Raw genomic sequence first — 21,756 nt, 5'->3', positions numbered from 1 at the left:
GCAAGCCCCGGCTGCATTTTATGATCATCGATTATGCCACCAGGGCTCCTGCCCTTCCAATTTGAGGGCTTAATAGCACCACTAGCAGCTGACAATGCAATACAAGTGCAGTTGGATGTCATCAAGAACAATCAGGTTGGCCTTGACAAGTTTGGGCGATGGTGCCACAGGCTGCTCGCCAGTGCTGGATGAGATGAAGGGTTTGGGGTGGGGGAGGGGGGGTGGGGTCATGGTGCACTCTGTGGGCCACAGAGTGCCCAATTGGGAGACCTCTCCAGGGTTCAACAGCTGGTTTCTTCATGTTGAGGAAAACCCCAACTGTCTTTGAAATTATATAATGTTGGGGCCACTGAGATGATAAGGGAGTTATGATAGGTCACCAAAGACCTCATTGGGAGAAGATGGATTTGTCTCTGGGAGTGTTTAGTGATCTCTCAGGAGAAATATACACAAATGTCAATGCCCATTGACTTTGGACCAGTGGATGTATTTCCATTGACTGTCTGGCAGATGATTTTGAATTGGTTTGTAAATCGAGGTTTGGTTTTCGACATCAATTTCAATCTGTGAAGGATAGAAACTGGGAAAAAGAAATGTGTTCAGGTGATAAAGGCAAAGGGGATCTCATTGGAGATAGTAAGGATAGTTTTAACTCCGGTTAAAAAAGGAAACCTATGAGTGTGGAAGAGAAATAAGAAATCTTAGAGATTTTCATTGTTGGACACACACAGTTGCAGTGTTGGAGGCTTAAGAAAAGCATTGGGAAGGCAGACGTGGTAAAATAGGATAGGCCAGTGCGGTTTGTTGAATGGCAAAGGAAACCATGGTTAAAGCTGTAGAGGTGCCAAAGAACATACAGCCTGCTCAGAGGTTTGTTGATAAGCAAGTGCCAGATCTCTTTAAATAATTCATTTATGTAGGTAAAGTTTACTCATGTACCAGAAGGAGTAGGTAAAGAAATTAAGAACTACAGGATAAAATCAAGTTTTAATGGTGAGAGATGAGGAGATATGTAGTTTGGATGGAATATTGCCAGAAAAGGTGGAAATACATGAAATCAATGGTGAAAACTTTTTTTTTGTTTTGACAGGTAAGATTGGAGAATCTGGTGAAAAGTGGTGCTAGAAGAAATAGGGAAATTACCTTTTCAGGGATACAGTTTATCCTGGGTAACGATATAGCTGAATCACAGATGGGAGTGATACTTACTGTGGTTGAAAAGTCAGTGGAAAATCAAATAACTGAGGTGCTGCAGGAAGCATATCCTGGGATGTTTCCCAACTGTGTGGAAACAAGACACAAAGCCACAGGTTGAGACAAGAGAAGGAGAAATCAAAGAGTAAAGATATGGAGACTGAGTTTCAGTTATCAGAAACAATCTTTGACCTGATGGTTAATAAAGAACAAGAACAAGTAGAGGACAAAGTGGATACCTTTAGATCAGGAAACCTGGCAGAATTACAACCGGAAATGTAGAGTAAAGCAGTTGTATCAGAAAGCATACGCAGAAGAAGAATCTGAATATATACTGGAGTGTTACTACATTAAAAATGATGTCTTCATGAGAAATTGAAAATTTTAAATATTCAGACAGATAAAAAAATGGGCAGGGGTTCATCAAATTATATTACCAGTGGGTTATAGAAAAGAGGTTCTAGTGGGAGGTAATTTAGGAGCAAGGAAAACTCGAGCAAAAATACAAAAAACATTTTCTATTGACCTGGACTGCATAAAGATGTAGTTGAATTTTGCCAGACGTGTCAACATGTTGGGTAATAGGAGAATCCTGAGCAACAATTAAACTAGCAAGCTTAATACCCATTTTGGCATTTGAGAAACCTTTTTAAGTTTGTGTTTGATCCCTCCCTAAAATGAAAAATATGGATCAATATTTGTTGACCATAATGGATATGTCTTATTAGATATCCGGAGGCCATTCCATTGCATGATATTGCAGCTAAAAGGATTGTAGGAGAACTACTTAATTTTTTTTGCTAGATATAGACTACCCTCAGAAATCCAAGTAGATAAAGGATCCAATTTATGTCACAGTCATTTGGGAAATTATGGATAGCTTAGGAGTGAAACAGTTAAATCAATTACGTATCGTCCAGAATTGCAGGGAGCATTTGAGTGATGGCATCAAACTTTAAAGACAGTGATAGTTTATTGTCAGCGTTAACCAGAGATTAGGATAAAATAATTCTGTTTGTACTTTTTCAATTAGGAGTGTAGCTGATGAATGAACTAAATTCAATCCCTTCAAATTAATTTTTGGTCATGAGGTAAGAGGACCACTTAAATTGATCAAGGAGTAATTTATGCGTCAGTGTTCTGAGACTACATTGTTAACTCTGTGTCAAACTTCAGGGAAAGATTAACTAGGGCTGGTGAGTTGGCCGGACAGCATTTAAAGAAGGCACAGTATGTGATTGAAAAAAGAAGTTGGTGGAGATAAAGTATTTGTATTATTATCAGTAGTAGGTGAACCATTAAATGCAAGCTTTAGTAGTGACCTTACTGAACAATTAAATGCAAGCTTTAGCGCTGGGCCTTATCAAATGGAAAGGAAATTGAGTGAGGTGAATTATTTGATAAGAACACCAGATAGAAGGAAAAGTCACAGAGTGTGCCATGTTAATGTGCTCAGACGGTATTTTGATAGGGAAGGAAAACAGCAGGGGGATGAGTTATTTGCAGCTCAGTGAAGAATGTGCAGGAAATGATGATGAAGATAATTCTAAAGTTCTAAGATCCAGAACAAACAAAGGAATTAATAAACTACATCTGGCTTTTTAATATATGTTGGGGTTTCTGATCTGATACCCTAACAGTGGACAAATTGATCATTGTGAGTGGAAAATCTTCCTGTTCACAAAGGCTCTAGTTGCTCTGTAGTTGCCTTCATGACCTTGCATGCAGTCAACTATTCCCTGAATCTGAGTGAAACCAAGAATGGTCTTATTGCTTAGTCTTATTGTATAGTCTCATTGCTCTCTGGAACTGATTAATGTGTTATCTATGTGGCATCTGTCATCTGCTTGATGTAGTAATGGACTTCTGAGAGACTGGGAAATTTCACATACATCTCCCAGAAAATCTCTGGAATAAATCAGAGGTGTGAAAATTTAACACCATGATCACCTTCGCCACCATATCCCATTACCCTCAATCCCCACCTCCAGCCAGAATGACTAACTTGTGTTATTTCACAAATAATTTTCCCATGAAAAGTACTGTCAACTTGTGGCTTTTAAATAAGTTTGCTTTGATGTTGTGTATGTATTTCCAACTTGTCACAGTGGTCTGTAAACTTCAGTCAGCTGTCTTGAATTAAGTTTCCAACAAGATCCTGGACAGCCAATCTGGGAATTGAGGTGTGATCTAGGGTGTGAAGGGGAGAAGAGAAGGGCACTGCTAAATTGCCAGCCCCCTTCACTCCAATTTGAATCATTCAGTCTTTTGACCAGGTGTATAACAAGTGTTTTGGTTATGGAGATTGTATGATCTCAAGAAAATGGGAAAGAATGTGTTTACATGTTGGGGGAGTGGGGAAGAAGTGCATTGGGGTAGGGTGCAGTGAGATGTGTGGTGCAGATTTGGGGTTGTGGTGAGTTTGTGTGTGTGTGGGGGATGGATAGGTGAGTAGGGTGGGTGGAAAGGCTTGCTGTTCTTTGCAGTTGATTAGAATTCCTGAAGTGCTTTAGAAATAACCAATATTTTCCGTTCGGTTGCAGCTGTATCTGTTCTGTCTGAGGAGGACCTGGGGTTTACTGGTCGCCGGTTTAACTCCAAGATGCAGGTGTATTCAGGATCAAAGACTGCTTACCTCCCAAAGATGATGTCCCTGTATGAGCAGTGTATTCGAGTTCTACAAAACAACGTGGATTGTAAGTCATAAATAATCAGCAGAGGGGTGCATTTGCTGGAGGATGCAAAATATATGAAGGCTAGATGATTTTCTTCCTATTAAGAGAGTAGCTCAGTGTTGAGTTCTAGGATTGTGTGATGCTCTAACCCCTCCCCTTCTTAGAAAGAACCTAATGTTTGACTATACAATGTGCTTTAGAGAATTGAAAATCTTTGACACCAATCCACGATGCAGCAGATTGCTTTGTGCCTCCCAACCAACAGGTGTAAAGGAGTCCACATTGCAAACTACCCTACTTTCTTATTGAAAGGTAATTAAGTATACTAACCATGGAGTAACATTAAATGTCATTTACGCATGGACTCTTTTCACGACCAGCGGTTTTCTTTCCACTTTATTGTGGGTTTTGGGTCCTTGCTCTGAGATGTTGCGTAGGTGCCAGGATTTTCATTTCCTCACTTGACTGAGGACATAATTAATCTTGATGATGAACTTTAGAAAGCTACGACACTGGAAGCAGCAAATGCCCAGACTTCAGTATCAATAATTGTGCATCCCCAATGTTATATTTCTGAATTCCAGCCTCAGGTGACCTACTTTTTTCCTTCTTCCTAGCTTGAATATGGTGACGTGTTGGAGTGTGCTTCCTTTGACTTGATTTTTGAACTTGCATGATCTCAATCAGCAATTTTTACCACATATTGGATGTATCACCCACTGGTGTGGAGGATGGGAAATTACGGTATTATTTTTGTGACAGCAAATAAGTGTCATATGCAGCTGATTGTAGAACCAGAGATCTCAACTTTAACAGTGACTGAGGCCAAAACTTTCTGCACTTACTTTAGGGGAGGCTAAACAGTTTAAAATGAGGTCCTTGATCTTCTGTGAAGCGGCACTCCTTGTCAGATTGCCTCTCAGCTTAAACTCTTCCATACTCTAACATTGCTTGTATTTCTTGTGGGGGCTTCCAACCATGGCTTCTCTAGAAATGCAAGATGAAGCATCCCTCAGAGGACATCATTACAGCACTATAATGTTGTGGGTGAAGATGACACATGCCCCTTTTTTATGGCACTGGTTGTTGTACAGTAAGTTTACATGTTCAGTGTGAACTTGAGTTAATGAGTCAAAGGATGAATGAGTAGATGGGAATGTGGTAGGTGGTTTGAGGTGGTAATCATGTTGGGTCATGTGGGTGGGAGGCGGGGAGGACAGTTTTTAATCCAGGAGTTGAACTATGTTTCTCTGTCTAACATTTCCTGGTAAACCGTTGAGGGAAGTTCCCCAGAACAGTCAGCATTCTCGAGCTCAAAGTCAGAGACATTCGCGAGGAAGCAGGGGAATTGTTCATTGGAACTTCAGACTTCCCAGGCAATTCCCAAAAATTCAGCACACTGGGACCTTTGCAGGGTCCCAACGTGCATCTTCTGTTGTGCATCCGGTCTTATCTGGTTTTGAAGAAGGCAGAAAATTAGAATCTTGGTTTACAGGCTCCTGTTGTATAAACACTGGTGAATGTATAGTATTGTTGCCATTATCTGTCACTCCAGTACAGCTAAACCACAACCCTTTCTTACACTTGGTTCTGAATTTTATTTGGATTATATAAGATAAACTCTTCATACTAATTTTCTATAAATAGTTTATCAATCAGTACAGTAGGACACCTATAAAAACAAATTCGTGGATAAACTCAGCAGGTTTGGCAATATCTGTGGAGGGAGAAATAAAGGTAATGTTTCAAGTCTGATATATTTCAGTTTTTATTTCAAATCCCCAGTATCTGCAATATTTTGGAGGGCACATTGAAGGAATAATACAGGTTTTGCCTGTTACTCAACCTTAGCGGTCAGTTCACATTAAATAACTGATATGCCATTATAGTTACACCAATATCCAGATTCATTAGAACATAAGAACATAAGAAATAGGAGCAGGAGTAGGCCATCTGGCCCTTCGAGCCTGCCCCGCCATTCAATAAGATCATGGCTGATCTGTCGTGGCTGAGTTCCACATTCCCGCCCTCTCCCCATAACCCTTAATCCCCTCTCTTATCAAAAACCCATCAACCCGCGTCTTAAAAATATTTCGCGAGGCAGCCTCCACCACCTCAATGGGCAGAGAATTCCAGAGATTCACCACCATTTGAGTGAAGAAGTTCCTCCTCAACTCCGTTCTAAACCCACCCCCCCCCCCCTTCCTTTCTGAGCGGGAAGAGCCTCTCCACCTCTATCCTATCCACCCCATTCATCATCTTATACGTCTCAATGAGATCTCCCCTCATTCTTCTAAACTCTAACGAGTTCAAGCCTAGTTTATTCAGCCACTCCTCATAGCTCAACCCCCTCAACTCCGGCATCAGCCTAGTAAACCTCCTCTGCACTCCCTCCAAGGCCAAAATATCCTTGCGTAAGTATGGCGCCCAAAACTGCACACAGTACTCCAGCTGCGGTCTCACCAATGCCCTATACAGCCGCAGCAAGACCTCCCTACTTTTATATTCAATCCCCCTCGCTATGAAGGCCAGCATCCCATTCGCCTTCCTGACCACCTGCTGCACCTGCAAGCTGGGTTTTTGCGACTCATGCACAAGGACCCCAAGGTCCCTCTGCACTGTCGCCTGCTGCAGTTTTTCTCCACGTAAGTAATAATCCTTCCTACCATTATTCCTACCAAAGTGGACCACCTCGCACTTGCCAACATTAAATTCCATTTGCCAGTTCCTGGCCCATTCGCCCAGCCTACCTAGATCCTTCTGCAGACTCTCCACACCCTCCGCGCAATTTGCCGTTCCACCAATCTTGGTGTCATCAGCAAATTTCGACACCATACACTCGGTTCCCTCCTCCAGATCATCTATATAAATGGTAAATAGCTGAGGCCCCAGCATCGACCCCTGAGGCACTCCACTAGTCACCAACCGCCAATCCATTTACTCATTTCCGTTAAACACACAAGAAAGTAAGTAAAGACAGCACATTAGTGTTTCAATTCGCTTTGCTGATATTGCTTGTCGATCACCAGAGGAAACTGGAAGCACCGCAATCATAAGGCAAGGAGATGTATTATTTAGACTCATAGAATCCCTACAGTGCAAAAGGAGGCCATTTGACCTATTGTGCCTGCACTGACAACAACCCTACCCAGGCCTATCCCCGTAACCCCAATAATGTACCCTGCCAATCCCCCAAGGGGCAATTTCACATGGCCTGTCCACCTAACCTGCACATCTTTGGTGTGCCGGAGGAAACTAGAGCATCTGCAGGAAACATGGGGAGAACGTGCAAACTCCACACAGATGGTTATCTATGGTCAGAATTGCTGTGAGGCAGCAGTGTTAACCACTGTGCCATTAAAGTCTTGATGGAATTACTTCTTTCCCTACGCTTCCCTGTTGAATCATTAGCTCAGATTCATTCCTATGAAACTCATCTCCAAACTGTCACCTGGGCCTCGGCTCCTGCCTCTGCGATCCTAAACTTCCTAACCCACAGATCACAATCAATAAGGATTGGCAACAACGCCATGATTATCTCCAACACCAGTGCCTCAGAAGGCTGGTGTTCTCAGCCTCCTACTGTACTCCCTATACACGTATGACTGTACAGCCAAATTCCCCTCCAACTCAATTTTCAAGTTTGCTGATGACATTGCAGTGGGTTGGATCTCCAACAGTGATGAGATAGAGAATCTGGTAAACTGGTGTGATGACAATAATCTCTCCCTCAATGTCAATAAAATGAAGGAGATTGTCATCGATTTCAGGAAGTGTAGTGGAGAACATGCCCTTGTCTACATTGTTGGGGACGAAGTAGAGATGGTCAAAAGCTTCAAGTTTTTAGGTGCCCAGATCACCAACTGCCTGTCCTGGTCCGCCCATGCTGACACTATAGTTAAGAAAGCCCACCAAAGCCTCTACTTTCTCAGAAGACTAAATAAATTTGGCATGTCAGTTATAAGAACATAAGAAATAGGAGCAGGAGTAGGCCATCTAGCCCTTCGAACCTGCCCCGCCATTCAATAAGATCATGGCTGATCTGTCGTGGCTGAGTTCCACATTCCCGCCCTCTCCCCATAACCCTTAATCCCCTCTCTTATCAAAAACCCATCAACCTGCATCTTAAAAATATTTAGCGAGGTAGCATCCACCACTTCAACGGGCAGAGAATTCCAGAGATTCACCACCCTTTGAGTGAAGAAGTTCCTCCTCAACTCCGTTCTAAACCGCCCCCCCTTTACCTTGAGGCTGTGCCCCCTAGTCCTACTATCCTTTCTGAGCGGGAAGAGTCTCTCCACCTCTATCCTATCCATCCCATTCATCATCTTATAAGTCTCAATGAGATCTCCAACTATGACACACTCCAACTTTTACAGATGCACCATAGAAAAGTTGGCATATAATGTTGCAGTTATATAGAACGTTGGTTAGGCCACATTTGGAATACTGCATCCAGTTCTGGAGCTACACTATCAGAAGGTCGTGGAGGCTTTGGAGAGAGTGCAGAAAAGGTTTGCCTGGTATGGAGGATCTTAGGTATGAGGTGAGATTGAGTAAACTAGGGTTGTTCTCCCTAGAAAGACAAAGGTTAAGGGGTGATCTGATAGAAGTTTATAAAATTATGTAGGGCATAGATAGGATGAACAGTTGGAAGCTTTCTCCCAGGTTGGAAGTGACAAACACAAAGGGTCACAAGCTCAAGGTAAGGGGGGCAAGGTTCAACACAGATAAGCAGGGAAGGTATTTTACACAAAGGGTGGTGGGGCCTGGAATGCACTACCAAGTGAAGTGGATGAGGCAGACACGCTAGGATCATTTAAGACTTACCTAGATAGCCACATGAACAGACTGGGAATAGAGGGATACAAACAGATGGTCTAGTTAGCAAATGTGATTGGTGCAGGCTTGGAGGGCCAAAGGGCCTGTTCCTGTGCTGTATTGTTCTTTGTTAGAAAGCATTCTTTCTGGTTGTATCACCGTTTGGTATGGCTCCTGCTTTGCCTAAGACCATAAGAAACTACAAAAGGCCGTGAATGCCGCCCAATCCATCACGCAAACCAGCCTCCCATCCATTGATTCTGTCTATGCTTCCTGATGCCTCTTCAAAGCAGGCAGCATAATTAAGGAACCCAACCACTCCGGACATTCTCTCTTCCACCATCTTCCGTTGGGAAAAAGATACCAGTGACTCAAGAACAGCTTCTTCCCTGCAGCCATCAGACTTTTTTGAATGGACCTATCTTGCATTAAGTTGATCTGTCTCTACGCCCCAGCTATGACTGTAACACTACATTCTGCACTCTCGTTTCCTTTTCTATGAACATTATGTTTTGTATAGTGCAGACAAGGTAGTCAGAGATTGGATGTACGACCTAAGATGCACATCTGAACCTCTCGCTGACCTCCGTGGGAATTGCCTGGGAAGTTTGAACCGCTGAAGGATCCTCCTTGAATGTATCCAACTTGAGTCAGAATCTTCTGATATAATTCCCTGAATAGTTACCCAGGAAGTGTTAGACAGATTAAAACCTAGTCTTACTCCATGGTAAGTACAGAACTGACCACCTAATCACTACGCTGACCCCCTCCCCTTAGCTACTGCGTCTAACCTGACTTACCCCCCTGTCTTGGTTAAACCTTTGACCTCTCGAGTACCCAACCTGACTACCTGCTGAACTTGAATGATTATACGCTCTGACTTCCACCTACACCCCCACACACCCCCTCACAATCATACTGGACATTTAAGGTTACACGTAGTGTCCTGTCTCCCCCTAACATCAGAACACTGTGAGCAGCTCTCTGGGGGATGCTGTCTGCCTGCATTTCTGAGCACTGAAGAGCCGGCAAGAACTATGGAGCGAAGTCAAGGCAGGGAAAGTTTGAGCGGAACAGCAATCCAGTGATAATTGCTACTTCGCCGAAAACCCAGCCGTCGATTCCTGCTGAGATGAATTTTGTAGATATTAGTCACCCACCAGAATCCTTGTGATGAAAAACGTTTGTAAATATGAACCTAGATTGTCAGTAGTGACAAACTTCTTGACCATGCAGGAGCATCACAACTGTGCCTGGTCCAATCATCATTCAACACCTGAGCAAGTGCCCTTTTTAATAGTGGGTACTGGATAATGCTCAGTAGAAGGAATCCTGTCTGATTTTATTTTTCACCTTAACCTTGGCGTTGAAGCATTTTGCAGCTATCAAAGAAATAGTTTGAATCAAACTTAATAACCCTTTGTGATCCACACCAATTTGCAACATTATGGTCATGAAATTCCTCAGAATTGCTTCTTCAGGTGGTGTTACTTCATGAAGGTCCTGCATATACTTTGTTTTGTGTTTTTTTTCTTGCAGCTATTCATGAAGTAGGAGGAGTGCCATTTGAAATCTTAGAACCTGTGCTGGAGCGGTGTACCCCTGAACAGCTATATCGAATTGAGGATTGCAATCCGGTAAGCCAACACACTGACTCCTAAACTAGAAATTAACAGAAAAGTACAGGAGCCGCTCATTGTGGTGCTCTATCATTTACTAATAGAAAAATAATTTTCTTCTCTACATTGTAGTCCTAAGTATTGAAAGTATGGTTCACTATCTCAAAGGTACAAATTATTGTATGACAGTCAGAGTTTTTAAACCTTTGCAATTTCATAGGATCATCAAATCCCTATGGTACAAAAGGAGGCCATTCAGCCCATCTTGTCTGTCCAACCATAATCCTATCCAAGCTCTATTCCCATAACCCTCATTTGCCCTGCAAATCCCCCTGACACTAGGGTCAATTTAGCATGGCCAATCAACCTAATCCACTCATCTTTGGACTATGGGAGGAAACCGGAGCACCCAGAGGAAACCCACACAGACACTGAGAGAACGTGCAAACTCCACACAGCCAGTGATCCAAGGCTGGAATTGAACCTGGTTCCTGGCGCTGTGAGGCAGCAGTGTTAACCACTGTGCCACCGTGCCGCCATAAAAGCCGGTTTTCTAGTGATTGTGGAGAGAACTGGCTGAGAGACTTTAAGCAACTGTTAAGAGGTGTGATAAAACATGTTTTTTTTTCCCTAGTGACTGGGCCAAAAGCAAAAACCCACCTTGAGAGGAATTGTGATCTTGACTTCAGTTAAAACACTGTTTGTATAGTCTTTGCCATGCCTTTATTGGCACTCTATGCACTGGCTTTAAAGAAAGAAGGGCCTTGCATTAATATTTGTGCATTCTTAACTTCAGTTCCCAGAACACCACCCAACCAACGAAGTGCTTTAGAAATAAATTCATTGTTATAATGTTAGGGCATGTGATTTGCAATTTGTCCACAGCAATGTCATATATATAAAACCATGGACCAGAAATAAACAACCAAGTAATCTGTTTTAGTGATGGGAGTTGAAGGTTGAATATTTTCCAGGACACTGGAAAAGCTCTTCAGATAACTAACTGCCAGAGAAAGTTGCTGGTGCATTTTAAGTGAGCTATGACTACAGACTGGGAATATTGTAGCCCCTGGAGCCAGATTTCCAATAAGCCACCTAGTTGGTATGGTGATTGCTGTACCTTTTTTGGATCCCCGATTGTGCTGGATTAGCTAATGCTACCCCAAAGCAGCTATAGTAGTGAGACATCAGCCTCAGTATCCACAGCATTGAGAAGGGAAAGTAAACCAAGGCTGCGGATTCCAGATGCTGATAACTCCTGGCTGGAAGCGAATCTGAGTGGTGCCAAATGTGAACAAGATTAAACTTGGGAATGATATCCCTACTGGTCAAATTGTTTATTCTTGTGCACTATCTGGGTTCCCAATGAAGAATAGTCACTTATGTGTAGTACATTCATGGAGCTGTAGAGATTTGGAGCTTCTAATGCTGGGAATAAAAGGAGGAGGGTTTAGATCGATTAACTGAGTGAGGAAATGACATAGAAAGTTCATGGAACTCAAATATGACCATGCCTGATGACATACGTTTTAGAATACTGAGGAATATCAGAACAGAAATAGTGGGGAATCTGATCACAAAATTTAAGCATCTTGGACATAGAAGTTGTATCCATAGACTGGATGGTTGCTATTATGACAGTTGTTTAAAAAGTGTGAAAAGATAAATCGGTCAACTATGGACCAGCCTCACATGAGTGTGTAAGCCTCAAGAGGCCATTTGTAATGGGGATAAAATGAATATTTAGAAAGATGTGCTAACTTTAGCACTGCCTGCATTGATTTATAAAATACAAGTTGTGACTCCAAGTTTAATCAGATTTTTTGAGAATGAGAGAATATTGTGTACACATATATTCTCAAAGCATCTTAGTGTTGTGTGGCAGGCTAATTAATAAATAACATAGTATGAAATTAAAATATGGCAGCATGGAAAAGAAGTTGGCATTATCATACAATCGCAAATAGGTTAATGCTAAATCCCTGGCAATCAATGGTTAAACTGAAGTGAAAATATTGTGTACACTTTTGAGTTACTCAGCTTTAGGAGGATATCCAAGACTTGGAAAGGGTGAAGATATTTACTAAGATGATAAAGGAAATCTCAGTTGTTTTAGTAATTGTTTTAAGGCAGCTCAGTGGCACCGTGATTAGCATTGCTGCCTCACAGCGTCAGGGACCCGGGTTTGATTCCTGGCTTGGGTCACTGTCTGTGTGGAGTTTGCACGTTCTCCTGTTGTCTGCTTGGGTTTCTTCCCTCAGTCCAAAGATGTGCGGCTTGGGTGGATTGGCTATGCTAAATTGCCCTGTAGTGTCAGGGGGACTAGCTAGGGCCAATGTATGGGATTATGGGGTTAGGGCTTAGGTGGGATTGTGATCAATGCAGATTTGATGGGCCAAATGGCTGCCTTCTGCACTGTAGGATTCTATGATTCTAATGAAAATGAATCAGAATTACTGGGGCTCTTAATTTTGCTAATTATTTATTTTCCAAAACGAAGAAGCTTTGACTGAGGAACAGAGTTAAAATTGCTAACTGGCCCAGAGGTTTGATGTTTTGAAAAAAATGTGCATTTAATAAGATTAAGGGAAAAAAAATATTTATGGTAGGTAAGTACACATCTTAATGACATACATTGAAGTAACAATAATACTGATAAGGTTGCTGGATCCAGATTCAGGTCTTTCCCTGGCTGGCTGTGTTGGTCAGTAATTAGTCTAGAAAGTATGAACATCAAGTCCAGTGTTACTTCAGGACTGAAGTAGTCAGACGGTCTGGTGGAGGACTGTGAAGGGTCAAGTTTTATATTAAGACATGAATACTTATCATTGGAAAAAGATGGATGTGCTCCATACTTAGAAGAAGAGAACTATTAATTGTAGAACACGCTACACAGCAATGTCAACTGAAGCAAGTTGAGAAATAATGGCAGGGTAAGTTTATTGATCTAAGAGAAGTGAAAATGGAACACTGAGCCAACATGCTGCAGATACTTCAGTTTTGATCTAAGATGCAATTATAAATAGCAATTTACATTTCTCAATAATGCATTAATCAGTTGCCTAATGTTGACATTAAAGCAAAAATGTTGGCTTTTGAGGTGTAAGTGTTGGAATCTGTAAAACCTTGATGTATGACCCTACGTATAGGGTAGATAAGATATATGAAAGGAGCACTTTGGAGCATTTTGAGCAACCACAAGCATTGTGGAAGCCAAGTCATAAAGTTGTGGTAGCATAGAGCTGCTGTTTGTTTCCTGTGGCTTTTTGTCAGACCGGCTGAAGATTTGAAAACTTTTGGGACACAGATGGCTGTCTATTAAACACTAAAATAGCTCATGCTGGTGCAGGTTTCACAGCTACATGGTCGCAGATAGATACGAAGGATGAGGTTACTGTTTTCAAAAGAGCTGCCAGAATGATCAGATGATCTGAACCTGACATCTTCTTTCAAATGTTTTTGTCAGACATCACATACACCCAAGGTCAGACCAGATTGGGGTGTGTAAAAATGCTACACATGTGTACAACATTTCTGAAATTTCTTTTGGCAACTTATTTTCCCTTCTTCAAAAAATTTGTTAGCTCTTAGCTACTACATACTTCCCATGTGTGCTTTTTCATGCTATCTTCTGACTTCTGCACATCATAACCTTTTTTACTCATTGTATTTTATTGGTCATTTGATTTTACTGTACACATATAAACACCAAATAATACATTGTGAAAATGGAAAGATTTTGTGCAAGGTTTTCTCCCTTCTCTAGTGCTGCTTCGCTGGGACAGACTTCGCTTCCCTCACTCCTTCTTAAGCACAGTCCTTCAATTATCAAAGCACAAACTCTGCAAGTTTTCACACACCCACTAATAGGTCATCGGCGTGGCAGTAGAGGGCATCACCACTAGTCTTGCATTGATTGCAATGGAGTCAATCAACGCTGTAGGAATTGAATCAGGGATTAACTAATTTAGGTGTTTGTGATTAGTTTATAATATAAAGATACATTGTAGCTTCAGTAAAGACTGATTTAGGAGGAAGTGGAAATTAGTTATGGAGGTGAATAATTTAAATGCAGCTATTTAATCACATTAAGTAACATGCTAATATCAGCAAATGGGTTCCAGTAGCAGTCACAACAATAAAGATAACACTTTAGGAAACATTTAGATTACAGATACATTAAGCAGTGCATTAAGCCACCGCACTAGGCAAATTTTAATTTATCTATGCAGTGAGTTTTTAATTAATTAGTTTTGTTATACATTTATAACTGTTTAAGTAAAGGAGAACTTTAGCCAAGAGCAGTAGTTATGGTAACAAGATATGATGCCATCAAGTTTATCAATTTGGTAACCTTAAGATCCATGTCACTTTTACTTTAACAACATTGTCTAAGTCTTTCCTTTGTACTTGGCTGTAACCTTTTCCGTAGGTGTCTAATTGTGCATTTTTGCTGCCAAACAGACTTTTGTTGAAGAAACTGACCATCTGTGGCTGCGACATTGTAAGAGGGACTTTAAGAACCAGGAACGACAGGAGTTTGAGTCATGGCGTGAAATGTATCTGCGTCTTCATGATGAGCGAGAACAGAAACTGCGAGCTATAACACAAAGCATTAGTTCGGCTCATGCCAGCAAACCAAAGGGTAAAGAGCAATTTTAGTGAATGCAGGGCTGTCAGCCAGTCGCATCAATATTTAAAATTTTTTCATGGGATGTGGCTGCTGCTGGCTAGGCCAGTATTTATTGCCTGTCCCTGATTTATTTTCAGTTGTGCCAGTATAATGTATGAACAAATTATGTTTCAGATGTCAAAAGATTTGTTGTCTCTAATACTTCCAAGTGAAGGTACATATTTGCATAATACAGAATGATGAAAGATTCAACCATTGTTATAGTTTCGCAAGTTAAGATGAGCTGGAATGTACTGTTTGAACATGTGGTGAAAGCAGATTCAGAAGTTATTTTTAAAGGGGGACTTGAAAAATAAGAATTTTTGGTGCTATGGGGAAATTTCGCAGATCTGGTGCAGACACATTGTGCTGCATGACCACCTTCTGTTCAGTATGGTTTTATTATTTTGCTCGTGTTTTAAAGCAAATTCCTGCTAATTTGTTCTCAGTTCTTTGAATGATACATTTCATGAAATTAGCCAGTGAACACACTTTATTATCGCAGCTGTGGCATATTGTTTTCTGCATTTTCTTTAAATGTAGCCTTTCTGCTAATTGCCTATTTCCATCGCTGTAACATTGCTCAATTTTGCTCCTGTCTCAGCTCATCAGGTATCTGCCATTCTTGCCCTACTAGATGGTAGTGGTCATGAATTTGGAAGGTGTTGTCTAAGGAACCTTGATGAGTTCCTGCAATGCATCTTGGAGATTGTACACACTGCTGCAACTGTGTGTTGGTGGTGGATGGAGTGAATGTTTGTGGAAGGCATAACAATCGCGCAGGCTACTTTATCCTGAATGGTGTTGAGCTTCTTGAGTATTATTGGAGCTGCATTCATCCAGGCAAGTGGCGAGTATACCATTGCAATCCTGCCCTATGCCTTGTAGATGGTGGTCAGGCTCTGGGGAGTCAGGAGGCGAGATACACACCACAGGATTTCCAGCTTCTAACCTGCTCTTGTAGCCACAGACTTTATAAGACTGGTCCAGTTCTGGTCAATGTTGATGGTGGGCGAATTCAGTGATGGTAATGCCATTGAATGTCAAGAGGAAAAGGTTAGATTCACTCATGTCATTGCGGGAACAATTATCAGCCCAAGTCTGAATATTGTCCAGATCTTGTTGCATTTGGACATGAACTGCTTCAGTGTCTGAGAAGTCAGGAATGACACTGAATATTGTGCAGTCATCAGTAACATTCTCACTTCTGACCTTATCGTAGAGCCTACAGTCGCGTAGGAGGCCATTCAGCCCATTGAGTCTGCACCAACCACAATCCCACCCAGCCCCTATCCCCATATTTACTCTAGCTAATCCCCACACACTAAGGGACAATTTAGCATGGCCGCTTGACCTAACCTGCACAGGTGTGGAAGGAAACCGGAGCACCCGGAGGAAATGTACGCAAACAGGGAGAACGTGCAAACTCCACACAGACAGTGACCCAAGCTGGGAGTCTAACGTGGGTCCCTAGCGCTGTGAGGCAGCAGTGCTAACCATTGGGTCACTGTGCTGCCCCGGTGATGGAAGGAAGTTCATTGGGGCATTGAAGGTGGCAGCTTAATCCCAAAATTAAGAGTCCTTAAACAAAACATAAAAATAAGATCCAGCCTGGGAAATAGGCTCATGTGGCGTTTAAACATTTATATTGACCATTGGAGCCAAGTGATTTGTTTCTGTGGTCCAAGTTATCTATATTTTTATAGGACACTTCCTTTGTACTAGACATGACTCCAACCAGGGAGGGGTTTCTCTCTGATTCCCATTGACTTCGGTTTTGCTGGACTCTTCATAGAATCCCTGCAGTGGAGGCCATTCATCCTGTCAGGTGTGCACCAACTGTGTGTCAGCATACCAACGTAACCCCACACACTTCCCATGGATAATCCTTCTAATCTACACATCTTGGGACATCAAGAGGCAATTTAACATGGCTAGCCTACGTAACTTCTACTTCTTTGGGCTGTGGGTAGAAATCAGAGTGCCTGGAGGAAATCCATGCAGCTACAGAGAACAAACAAACTCTACATGGTCACCCAATTCATTCTGGGTCCCTGGAGCAATGAGGCAAAAGGGCTCACAACTGTACCATCTAGATGGCTTTTCAGTCAAATCTTGTTCTCAATTGTCCAGGGCAGTCACATTCACCTTGCCTCTGGAGTACAGCTCTTTTGTCCATGTTTGATCAAGGCTGTAATGCGGTCAGGAACTAAGTGTCCTTGAGCAGGTTATTCATAGAAACCTCACAGTGCAGAAAGAGGCCATTCAGCCCATTGAGCCTGCACTAACGACAATCCCACCTAGGTCCTATTCCTGTAACTGCACGTATTTATCCTGCTATTCTCCCTGACACTAAGGGGCAATTTAGCATGGCCAATCAACTAACCTGCACATCTTTGGACTGTGGGAGGAAACCCACACAGACAAGGGGAAAATGTGCAAACTCCACACGATAGTGACCCAAGTCTGGAACTGAACCTGGATCTCGGGCGCAGTGAGGAACAGTGCTTACCACCATGTAGCCCAAATTATCTGAGTTATTGCCAAGTATGTGTCACTTGATACCATTGTTGATGATCCCTTCCATCACCTCGTTGGTGATCAAGAGTAGACTGATAGGCTGATAATTAGCAAAGTTGGATTTGTCCTGTTTCTTGTGTATAGGACGTGCCTGTACAATTTTCCACATTGCTGGGTAGATGCTGGTGTAGGTGTATTGGAATAGCTTGGCTAGGGGCACAGCAAGTTCCAGAGCTCAAGTTTTCAGTACTATTGCCAGAATAATGTCAGGGCCCATTGCCTTTGCAGTATATTCAGTGCCTTCAACTGTTTCTAGGCATCACATGGAGTGAATCAAATTGGCTCTGGAAACCGTGATGTATCATCCACTCAACACTTCTGGCTGAAGATTGTTGCAAATGCTTCAGCCCTATCTTTTGCACTGATATGCCGGATTCCTCCATCATCGAGGGTGGCGATCATTGTGGGGTCTCCTCCTCTAGTGAGTGTTTAATTGTCCACTGCCATTCATGGCTGGATCTGGCAGGATTATAGAGCTTGGATTTAATATGTTGGCTGTGGGATCACTTATCCCTGTCTATTACCTGCTGCTTATGCTGTTTGACATTCAAATAGTCCTGTGCTTATAGCTACATCAGGTTGACACCTCATTTTTAGGTATGCTTGGCATTGCCCCAGAAATGCCCTCCTGAAGGAACCAGGGTTGATCCCCTGGCTTCCCCTATAGATTGGTAATGGTAGAATGAGAGTTGTGCCGGGATGTGAGGTTACAGATGATCATCATGCATAGCGCCTCATGAATGGCCAAACTTGAATTGCTAGATCTGTTTGAAGACTATTTCATCCACCACAGTGGTAATGCCACACCACATGAAGGGAGGCATCCTCAATATGAAGATGAGATTTATCTCCAAAAGTGGTCATTGTTATCACTACTGTCACGGACAGATGCATCCGTGGCAGGTGTATGGGTAAGGATGAGATTGAGTATGTTGTTCTCTGTTGCTGGTTCCCCTCACCACAGTCCCAGTCTAGCAGCTATGTACTTTAGGATCTGGCCAACTTGGTCTATGGTGGTACAACTGAACCATTCTTGATGAAGGCCCTCACCCAGAGTACATTCCGTGTCCTTTTCATCTTCAGTGCTTCCTCCAAATGTTCAACTTCAAATTCTTCATCAGCTGAGGGGAAATAGTACATGGTAATCAGCAGGAGGCTTCCTTGCCAATTTTTGTCCTAGTGCCAAGATATCATGGGGTTCAGAGTCAGTATTGAGGATTACCAGACCAACACCCTCCTGACTGTGTACCACTGTGTTGACACCTCTGCTGGGTGTGTTCTGCCAATGGAACAGAAAATACTTAGGAGTGGAGATGATGATGATGATGTCTGGGGAATTAGATATGTAATTCTGTGAATATGACTGTCAGTTTTGACTTGTTTGTGATACTTTAGCACTCCTCCCTGATGTTAGTAAAGAGGTCCTGTTCCCCTATCAATATGCTCGTTGACCTGCATTGACTCTTGGTCAAGCAATGCCTTGATTTTAATTTTTTTATCCATATTTTCAAATCCCTCCATGGCCTTACTCCTCCCCATTTTTGCAATCTACTTCATCCTCACAGCTCTCTGAGAAATCTGCTGCCCTTTAAATCTGGCCTCTTGTATACTCCCGATTTTGATCTCTTCAAATTGGTGGCCATACCTTCAGCTGCCTGGGCCCTAAGCTCTGGAATACTCTCCCTACATTTCTCTGCCTCTCTGCCTTTTTCATTCCTTAAAATCTACCTCTTTGACCAAGCTTTTGGTCATCTGATCTTGTATCTCAAAATAACAAAAATACTGCAGATACTGGCATCTGAAACAAAAAAACAGAAAATTGGACAAACTCAGCAGTCCTGGCAGTATCCACAAGGAAAGGAAACAGTTAACTTTTTGAGTCTGCATGATCCTTCTTCAAAATTAAAGAGAAGGATGATTGTGATTTATACTTAATGGAGTGGAACAGTGATTAGTGGGAGCTGGGAGAGATTGCAACAAAGGTGCAGCAAAACTTGAGGACAAGTGACAGATGGTCTGGCGGGGAGGGAGGGTTTTTGCATAGGAACAAAAAAATGTTTGAGATATCAAAAAGATACATATGAAGGAGGAAGGGACATAATCTAAAGTTGTTGAACTCGATGTTGAATGCTAAGAGCTATAATGGAAGATGAGATGCAACTCCTCGAGTTTGTGTTGGGTTTCACTGGAACATTGCTGCAGGCCAAGGACAGTCATGGGCATGAGAGCAAGAAGCTGAATTAAAATGGTAACCAACAGGAACAAAGATGTTCTGCAAAATGGTCACTTGGTCTACCCACTGTAGAGGAGACCACATTAGGAGCAGCAAATACAGTGGATCAAATTGAAGGAGGTGCAAGTGAAATGTTGCTTCACCTGAAAGGAGTGCTTGGGGCCTTGAATAGTGAGGATTTAAAGGGACAGGTGTTGCATCTTCTGTGATTGCAAAGGAAGATGTCTTGTATCTCCTTATGTGACTCAATGTTTTTTTTGTAATGCTCCTGTGTAGTGCCTTAGGTCATTTTATTATGCTAAAGGTGCTACATAAATATTGTTGTTGTAAACGTAGGATTGGTATTTTTGGTGCAGAATTACCAGCCTGTTTTGCAGACCTTAGATGCAGTGTTTGATTAAGTTTGTAGCATCTGTAACTCTTCAAAAATTGGATCAAAACTTGACCTGTGCGAGAGAACCTGACAGTATTTCAGACATACTGCTTCTTGAGGTTTTCATTCATCTGAGCTGTTTGATCTATATTTTCTGTTGGCCTTGGGAAGAACAACTGGATTGATTTTGACAAATATAATTTTGCCCTGTTTAGAAGGGATAATTTTCTAAATTCAACCATCTGGCGTGCATATTGGAAATTTGGGTGCAAGCACACTCCTCACCGTGATCCTTTGTCTCTTAGAATTAAATGACAGAAAATTGTAAATTGCACTCCCAATTTCCTGTAATGCATTCCTGATCGGCAAGGCTCTGCATCACAAATACCAATTCATGGAATGTGGTCTGGAATGCTTCAGTGGAACCAAGAAATATGCAGCATGTGCCCTTTCTAACTCTCAAGTACTGACTGGCTTGTGTTTTAAAAACAGGCCGTCAGGCAAAGCTGGCCTTCCTAAACACTGAGGTAAAGCCACCTAGAGATGTAAGGCGCAGACAGGAGAAGCATGGAACTGGAGTATCGATTTCAGCGCCTCCAAGGTAATGTCCAGTGTTCATTTAGAATTGTGTCCTTAATCTGTTAGTCACAGCATTCATTTTTAACCTTTTGGTAGGGTAAGAAATTTTTTTGGACTCTTAGGTTTTTCATAGAATCGTAGAACTGCTACAGTGCAGAATGAGGCCTTTTGGCCCATTGAACCTACACCAAGAACAATCCCACACAGGCCCTATGTACCTAACCCCTGGTATTTCTCTGACACTAAAGGGTAGTTTAACCTGTCCGCCTAATCTGCACATCTTTGCACTTTATGGAGTAGCATAAAAATAAGAATGATAATTTGGTGTCAAAAAGCTGCTGAAAAAAATCATATCTAGAGAAATTATTTCATATTGTGAAATTCTGTTTCGACCGTCAGAAATTTTTATTTCTTTAAACTTTTTTCTATAGGATAAAGATGCATAGTCAAACAGTAAGCAGTAGCAGTGGGGGAGGAAACCAGTCATTTGATGGTCCTAGCACTAGCCATGGTTCCACATCAAGTCTGACACCTCCCAATAGTGGAGGGGGAGTCCATGAATCCAAGAAGCCCCAAGTCAAAAGTAAGTTCCAAAAATATATTTTTATGCTGTTCCAGGACCCTCTGTTTTGTTTTAATAGTGAATTCTGTGTTTGTTGAGTAAAGAACGATGACAGAGGAATGGAAACTCACAGCATAGTAACCAGATCAACCTCTTTCTGTTAAGTTATTCTGCTGTCTTAAGCAATAAAGAATTTTTGTCCGACTCCCCAAGAGCTCAGATGGAGAAACGTTATAAGGTGTAACACAGCTGTTCAAACCTGTAAGCACTCAGATTTGCGTTCATATGGCCTTGGCTGGAGCAGAAATCATGCATTATCAAAGGAAAATTGCTATGGATTGCTATTCACAGTAACAGTCTAGAAAGTGTATATGCGGATGCTGGGTAAAAATGGGATCAGTGTTGGAGATAAAATAAAAGTTTATTTATTAGTCACAAGTAACACTTG

The 21,756-nt window shown here is 42.0% G+C and overlaps 1 protein-coding gene across 1 annotated transcript in view; it reads left to right on the top strand.

The window, feature by feature from the left end:
• Nucleotides 1-21,756, top strand: part of eloa (elongin A) — a 60,190-nt gene that overhangs the window by 30,581 nt on the left and 7,853 nt on the right. Inside the window, exons 6-10 of the mRNA XM_080211234.1 lie at nt 3,738-3,890; nt 10,230-10,327; nt 14,774-14,954; nt 20,660-20,768; nt 21,178-21,329. Coding sequence (XP_080067360.1) covers nt 3,738-3,890; nt 10,230-10,327; nt 14,774-14,954; nt 20,660-20,768; nt 21,178-21,329 — 693 coding nt within the window. The remainder of the gene's footprint in view (nt 1-3,737; nt 3,891-10,229; nt 10,328-14,773; nt 14,955-20,659; nt 20,769-21,177; nt 21,330-21,756) is intronic.

This window comes from Carcharhinus amblyrhynchos, chromosome 24 (genome assembly GCF_965287045.1).
Source record: "Carcharhinus amblyrhynchos chromosome 24, sCarAmb.v2.hapA, whole genome shotgun sequence".
NCBI lineage: Eukaryota > Metazoa > Chordata > Chondrichthyes > Carcharhiniformes > Carcharhinidae > Carcharhinus > Carcharhinus amblyrhynchos.
The sequence above is the reverse complement of the archived record's forward strand: the minus strand, read 5'-3'. Positions and strand labels throughout refer to the sequence as shown.